Here is a 6,892-nt window from a genome sequence, read left to right on the forward strand (position 1 = left end):
ACCAGACATTCACACAGTACTCCGGAAGAGACATCACCAACATCCTGTACAATCTCAACACGATGTCCCAACTCCTGTACTTAAAGGTTTGAGCAATGCAGCCATGTGTGCTAAATGCCATCTTAACCATCCTGTGATGCAAATTTCAAGGAATGATGTATCTGAGCCCCTAAGTGTCTCTATTCTGCAACACTGCCGGAACCCTACCAATAAGTGATAAGTCCTGCCCTTGTTTGTTTTGCCAAAATGTAATACCTCACATTTATCCAAATTAAACTCCATCTGCCACTCCTCAGCTTCCATTGACCCAATTGATCAAGATCTCTTTGTAATCTTAGGTAAACTTCTTCAATGTCCACTATACCACCAATTTTGGTGTCATCTACAAACCTACTAATCATGCCTCCTATATTCTCATCCAAATCATTTAAAAACAGTATGAATTGCATTGGGGTTCGTTATAATACGATTTTATTTTCAGGTCGAATGGCTCCACCCACCGAGGAACTGCCTCTGCCAAAAGCCAAAGTGGCAACAAGTGTCATGCGACGTCAGTCAGATGTTGATGCTGAAATGGCTTTTTTGGCCGATGCTCTTTCCTCTGCTTCCAGCATTCTCTCCTTAGATGCAACAATGGAAGAGAGACCTGAATCACCACAGCTAGCAACTTCCTCTGTGACAAGGTAGAAACATCTATTTGAGATTACACTGTACTATTCTCAATATATGCATAATTGTTGTTCAGAAGAGCATGCCACATGAGAAACTATAACTTGATATTTGCTTTAATGTAGAAGTAAGACTAGTTTTAGAGAAGTAATTTTTTGGTTTTTATTTTGTTTTATATTCAGGTCAGATGCATATGATATCACAGAAGATGAATCAAGGTTTCTAGCTCGATTAGATTCTCTCTGGAAGGGATTTATCAACATGCCCAGTGTAGCAAAGTTTGTTACCAAAGCTTATCCTGTCTCTGGCTCAGCTGAACACTTAACAGAGGTACTGTTCTCATCTTGTGTCATTTTAATTTTACAATTACAGTTAACATGTTGTTTTGCAATATTTCAAAGTATGTGCATATTCATTGTTCACAAACCATTGCGTTGCTTTGTCCAAATTTATTGTTTTGTTTTGTCCAACATTTATTGAAATGGCTTTCAGTTTTGTAATTATAAAATGAAAACTCAAGTTAAATTTTACCTTCAGAATGATGAATAGTAGATACAACTTGTTACAGCAAAGCTATAGTCATTGCATTTTTCATCAGTTTTTGCTGTTTAGAAGGTGATAATCTATTGCTGAAGTGCAGGTGAGAGGTGGCATTTGTCCATATGTGCCTCACTGTTAGGCCATTTGAGAGTTCCAATGATGAAGACTGTTTGGAGGGGTTGGGGGTCATTATAGCTAAAGCTGATCTTTTTCATCTCCAATTTATGAAGACGTGGACCCATTTTGGCATTTGAAAATTGCTCTGATGGGGTGAATCTGTTACAGTTGTGGAATCAGTGGGAGGGTAGGGGAGGTGTTGAGGGACCAGTGACACCAAGGATTATGGAGGAAGGAGGCAAAACCTGTGATGTTGGCAGCGATACTGTTTAATACAGTATTTTAAGCAAAAAGCATCTCCTTTTCGTGGAGATTTTTCAAGACAGTAATCAAGCCTCAAGAATTATGAGGGGCATGGATAGGATAAATAGACAAAGTCTTTTCCCTGGGGTGGGGGGGGCCAGGGGAAGTGGTGGAGGTTGGTACAGTTGCAACATTTAAAGGACTTTTGGATTGGTATATTAATAGGAGGGGTTTGGAGGGATATAGGCCGGGTGCTGGTGGGTGGGGCTAGATTGGGTTGGGATATCTGGTCGGCATGGACAGGTTGGATCAAAGGGTCTGTTTCCGTACTGTACATCTCTATGACTCTAATTGGCCTGCTAGCCTACACACACTATTAAAAGAGCTGTGAAAAGTTAAAGGATCAACACAGCTTTCAGCACTTAGGAGGAGCTCCAAGGAAACCAAAGCTGTACCACAGCTCATGACCCCAAGCTTTTGACCAATGACCCCATCAAACTTGCAGCTCACAGTTTAGGAAGCTCTGTTCTAGGGGAATATTGTAATTTCTGGAAGAGAGAAATGTAGGAACAAAAGGGGACTACAGGGCCGTAGAGAATAAATAAATTTGAACGTTACTGTATCCTTTATACGTTGTTTAATTAATACACTATAACATCTTCCTTTGCGAAAGGATTTACCAGATACCATACAAGTCGGAGGTAGGATTCCTCCCCAGATGGTTTGGGATTATGTGGACAAGATAAAAGCTTCAGGAACTAAGGTATGCTTTGAAAATGGAGTTGAATGGTCTAGGCTGGAATGTAATTGTCTAAAATGTTAAGAATAGTGGGTTCCATGGATCATGTATCAATGTATTAGTTGATATCTCCTTTAACAGTTCGCTAGTATATAAACCTTTAGAAGGGTGGATTTATGAATCACTGCTCAAGCTTTGGAATTTGGATAATTATGCTGGATGGCAAATTGGATAGGATACACTGGCTTCTACATCTGAACTTCTTAATATACTCTTGCATCACAAAAGCTGTGACATGAGCACTAATACACAAAATCTACTGAGTTTATTACTGTTTTGATCGCAGCTGATGCTATTACTGGACCGGCCAGATTCCAATCTGGATGGATAGACTATATTTTTACATTTAATGAGGTGATCTTTCACTGAAACACAAGCACGCAATGCTGTAGATCTGGTTTCAAAAATGAAGCATAAGTTTGTAAAACAAAATAGAATAGACCCAACTATTTGCATGTCATACCATTTGAAAGATTTTGAAACCCACAGTAAAAATACACTATTCTATCTGTCCCAACACCACCTCTTCACAGTAATCCAATATGGCAACTTAAATTTAATAAAAGTGGTTTTAGGATACTTGGTCTTTATTAGTTGAGGCATAGAGTTTAAGAGCAGGGAGGTTATGTTGGAACTGTATAAGCTGTTGGTCAGGTCACAGCTAGAGTCGTGTGTGTAGTCTTCAAGCCATAATATAGGAGGTGTGTGATAGCACTGTAGAGAGTATAGGGGAGATTTGCCAGGATAGTGCCTGGGCTGGGGAGTTTTAGTTTTGAAGAGAGATTCGATAGTTTGGGATTGTTTTCCTCGGAGCAGAGGAGACTGAAGGAAGACATGATTGAGATGTATAAAATTATCAGGCTGCATAGATAGGTAGCCATGACAAAACAATCATGTAACATAAGGGACAGGAGGTTTACAGGAGATGTGAGGTGAATCTTTTTCATCCAAAGAGTAGTCGGAATCTGGAACTTGCTACCTGAAAGGGTGGTAAAGGTGGAAACCCTCCGTGTTTAAGAAGTAATTAGACTTGCTGTTGAAATACAGGATATACAAGGCTATGGGCTATGTGTAGGGAAATGGAATTAGAATAGTTGTGTCCTAGTTTTGACTGCCACAAATTTGATTGGCTGAAAGGCCTTTTTCTATTCTGTAGGCCTCTGACTCTAATTAAATTTGTCTGCCATGTCTATAGGGTTAGACTTAATCGTTCCTTTCAATTCCCAGACTTCCGGATTTGTTTGTCACCTCCTTGAGTATTCACATTGCTGAGCTTGGTCTTTCTCAACTTTGAATAATCCCTTTAGGGTCCTATTAAACACTTCTGGTGCTGAACTTTCAACCTGTAACCCTTACACAGAGGTAACCTATTTACTAAATTTCTGAACTAAGTCCTTTCTCTGAAGAGGAACTTTTACACATCCACTTTCAATCAGAAGTTTTGTGAACTACAAGCAAAAGGCTTTCCAAGCTATGGATGTTTTCCCCAAAACAAGAAAAGTTCATTTCTGATCCATCTAACGTAAAACAGCCTAATGCTATTCAATGTTTACTTTATTCATTCATAAAACCTTTCCACTACAAACACTTGAATTCCAGGAATTACCCCTCTTGTTCTGATTTTAAAAAATTCATGGCTGCAGAAATTAAACCTCTGATTCATACAGACCAAAACTTAAATGCTACTACTTCAAAATGCAAAATAAAATATATTATTTATAACTCTTCTAATCTCACTTTGAAAACAAATGTCCAGGTTAACTAGGAGCAAGATTCTCTAATTTCTGCTTCTGCTGCATAGACTTTTGAGCTCCATACATGGCAGTTAGTTCTGCAAGCAAAAGTCAGCATGCCAACCAACATGTGTAGAGTCTGAGTGGCTGCTCACCTTAGGAAATATTGATCAGGCGATAACACTAAATTACAAGTCAGCATTGAGGCTAATGTTATTAATTATGGAAGCAAAGCAAGTGCAGTTTAAGAATACTAACGGCACTCAGCAATTTGAAGACCAATTTTTAAAAGTGCGCTGGTTTATTGTTTACTATAAAATCCAAGAGGAAATTTAAACCTATCATTGGATAACTGTTTTTGATTCTAGTGACTTGTAGGCATATGGCATAATGTGAGAAGGGACTATAATATAGTGAACTGCCCTCATGTGCAAATTCCTAGTAAACAAGTTATTCTGAATTTTTTTACTGCATTAAACAGGTTAGATCAAGTCGTTTGCAGAACAGTTCTTTTTAAACAAATGGTGAAATTATAGTGTCATACAATGTATTTATGCTCTGTAAAGAATTGCTGGATGAAATTTTTGGAAAGCAATTGCCATAGCTGCCTACGGACATGGACAGTTCTGCTCACTGGAGTAAGCATTTTCTTGAATACAACAATGTGGGTTGCTAGACCATTGCATGGTGGTTAGAAGTGAGAAACTATGTTGCTATGCTCCTGGAGTAACACAGAAACCAGACTGAATAATAGTGAAGAGTCTCCTTTACCAAAGTACAATGCTGAAGCAAATGATTTGCATTTTTGACAATCCAGTGGTCTTTTAACATCACCATTACTCGCGCTGCAATTTTGGTTCCAGTTTTTTTAAAAACTGTGTTTATATTTCATAATTGTCATATCTGGTATATTTTTCTAGACCTCTAGAATACTGGTCAAAAGACATCACTGCTTTGGCATACTCTAGTTCATCCCTGGTTTGAGATCAAATCTGTAAACTTGACTTCCAATCTTATTGGTTCAAATATTCAATGTGTAAGTGTGAAACCAATTTTGAGTGAATATGACACAAAACTACAGGCTATTGGGCATAAAATGGTACCAGATGAATGATGTCATTCACTGAAGATGCTGAATGTTTGGCCAATGAAAGAAGCAAATAATTCTACACTTTTGCAGATACAGTGACATTGCAGACTTTACCTGATCCAAGAGAGCTAACACCAAAAAGATGGAAAGGGTAGTTATGCTTCTTTTCTGTTCTCGGGAGAACCACTCTCCAAACAGAGTTTGACCATTCCATTTTAACTTCAGTTTTAATTCTTAATTACTTATTGGTATTCATATCTTTTTCAACATCAAATCAAGCTAAGCACATGGGCCAGTGACCTTCTTGAAATCTCAACCAAATATAGTATGGGAAGGCGATAAGTGGATGCAGGTGGGGGGGGGGGTCCGGGGAGAGGAGTGATAGGTTGGGAGGGGGATCGAGTGGATAGGTGTGAAGGAAGATGGACAGGTCAACCATATGGCATCAACATCGATTTCACCAGTTTCTTCATCTCCCCTCCTCCCCCCACCACCTCTTCCAAGATCGAACCCTCCAACTCAACACTGTCCTACCTGTCCATCTTCCTTCCCACCTATCCATTCTCTCCACCCTCACTCTGTTGCCCCCATCCTCACTCTGTTGCTCACCTCCCTCTCACCCCTTCTCTCTCTCACCCCTTTTTCTGTTCCCCACACCCGTGTCCCTTACCTCTCATCTCTCTTTCCTCCCCCAACCCCCCATTGTCACCTGCAACATTCTTCGGCACTGCCCACAACTCCACCGATCCTCGTCTCATTCACAAATTTGCCAACCCATCCTTCTACGCCCTCACCCAGGTAGTGTATAAAAATGGCAAACAGCAGTAGACCCAAGACAGATCCTTGTGATACACCTCTAGTACCTGAGCTCCAGGAACTCCATTTCCTATCAACCAACACCCTTTTCTTTGATCTAGCCAATTTCTGATCCAAACCTCTAAATTACCCTCAATCCCATGCCTCCGTATTTTGTGCAATAGCGTGCCATGGGGAACCTAATCAAATGGCTGACTGAAATCCACGTACACCACATCAACCGTTTTACCCTCATCCACCTGTTCGGTTGCTTTCTCAAAGAGCTTGAATCAGGTTTGTGAGGCATGACCTAACCTTCACAAAATCGTGTTGCCTATCCCTAATCAACTTATTCCTTTCTAGATGATTATAAACCCTACCAGTTATAACCTTTTCCAACACTTTACCCATAACCAAAGTAAGGCTCGCTGGTCTGTAATTATCATGGTTGTCTCACCTCTACTACTTGAAAAAGGGGACAACATTTGCTATCCTTCAGTCTTCTGGCATTATTCATGTATTCGATGACGACATAAAGATCAAAGCCAAAGGCTCTGCATTCTCCTCCCTGGCTTCCCAGAGAATCCTAGGGTAAATCCCATCGGGCCCAGGGAACATTTTCACACTTTCCAGAATTGCTAAAACCTTCTCCATGTGAACCTCAGTCCCGTCTAGTTTCGTAGCCTGTAACTCCGTATTCTCCTTGACAACATTTTCTTTTTCCAGTATGAATACCGATGAAAAATATTCATTTTGCGCTTCCCCTATCTCCTTGGACTTCACGTACAACCTCCCACTACTGTCCTTGATTGGCCCTACCGTAAAGACCACTCCCTCCATGACTCCCTCGTCAGATCCACACTCCCCACCAACCCAACCTCCACTCCCGGCACCTTCCCCTGCAAC

At 40.3% G+C, this 6,892-nt stretch overlaps 1 protein-coding gene across 8 annotated transcripts in view; it reads left to right on the forward strand.

The window, feature by feature from the left end:
- The window catches only part of phf3 (PHD finger protein 3), a 167,377-nt gene that overhangs the window by 137,952 nt on the left and 22,533 nt on the right, over positions 1 to 6,892 (forward strand). For all 8 annotated transcript variants that reach the window (XM_043681546.1, XM_043681520.1, XM_043681536.1 and 5 more), the window contains 3 exons: positions 482 to 683; positions 852 to 999; positions 2,243 to 2,332. In XM_043681546.1, coding sequence (XP_043537481.1) covers positions 482 to 683; positions 852 to 999; positions 2,243 to 2,332 — 440 coding nt within the window. The remainder of the gene's footprint in view (positions 1 to 481; positions 684 to 851; positions 1,000 to 2,242; positions 2,333 to 6,892) is intronic.

This window comes from Chiloscyllium plagiosum, chromosome 3, assembly GCF_004010195.1.
Source record: "Chiloscyllium plagiosum isolate BGI_BamShark_2017 chromosome 3, ASM401019v2, whole genome shotgun sequence".
Taxonomy (NCBI): domain Eukaryota; kingdom Metazoa; phylum Chordata; class Chondrichthyes; order Orectolobiformes; family Hemiscylliidae; genus Chiloscyllium; species Chiloscyllium plagiosum.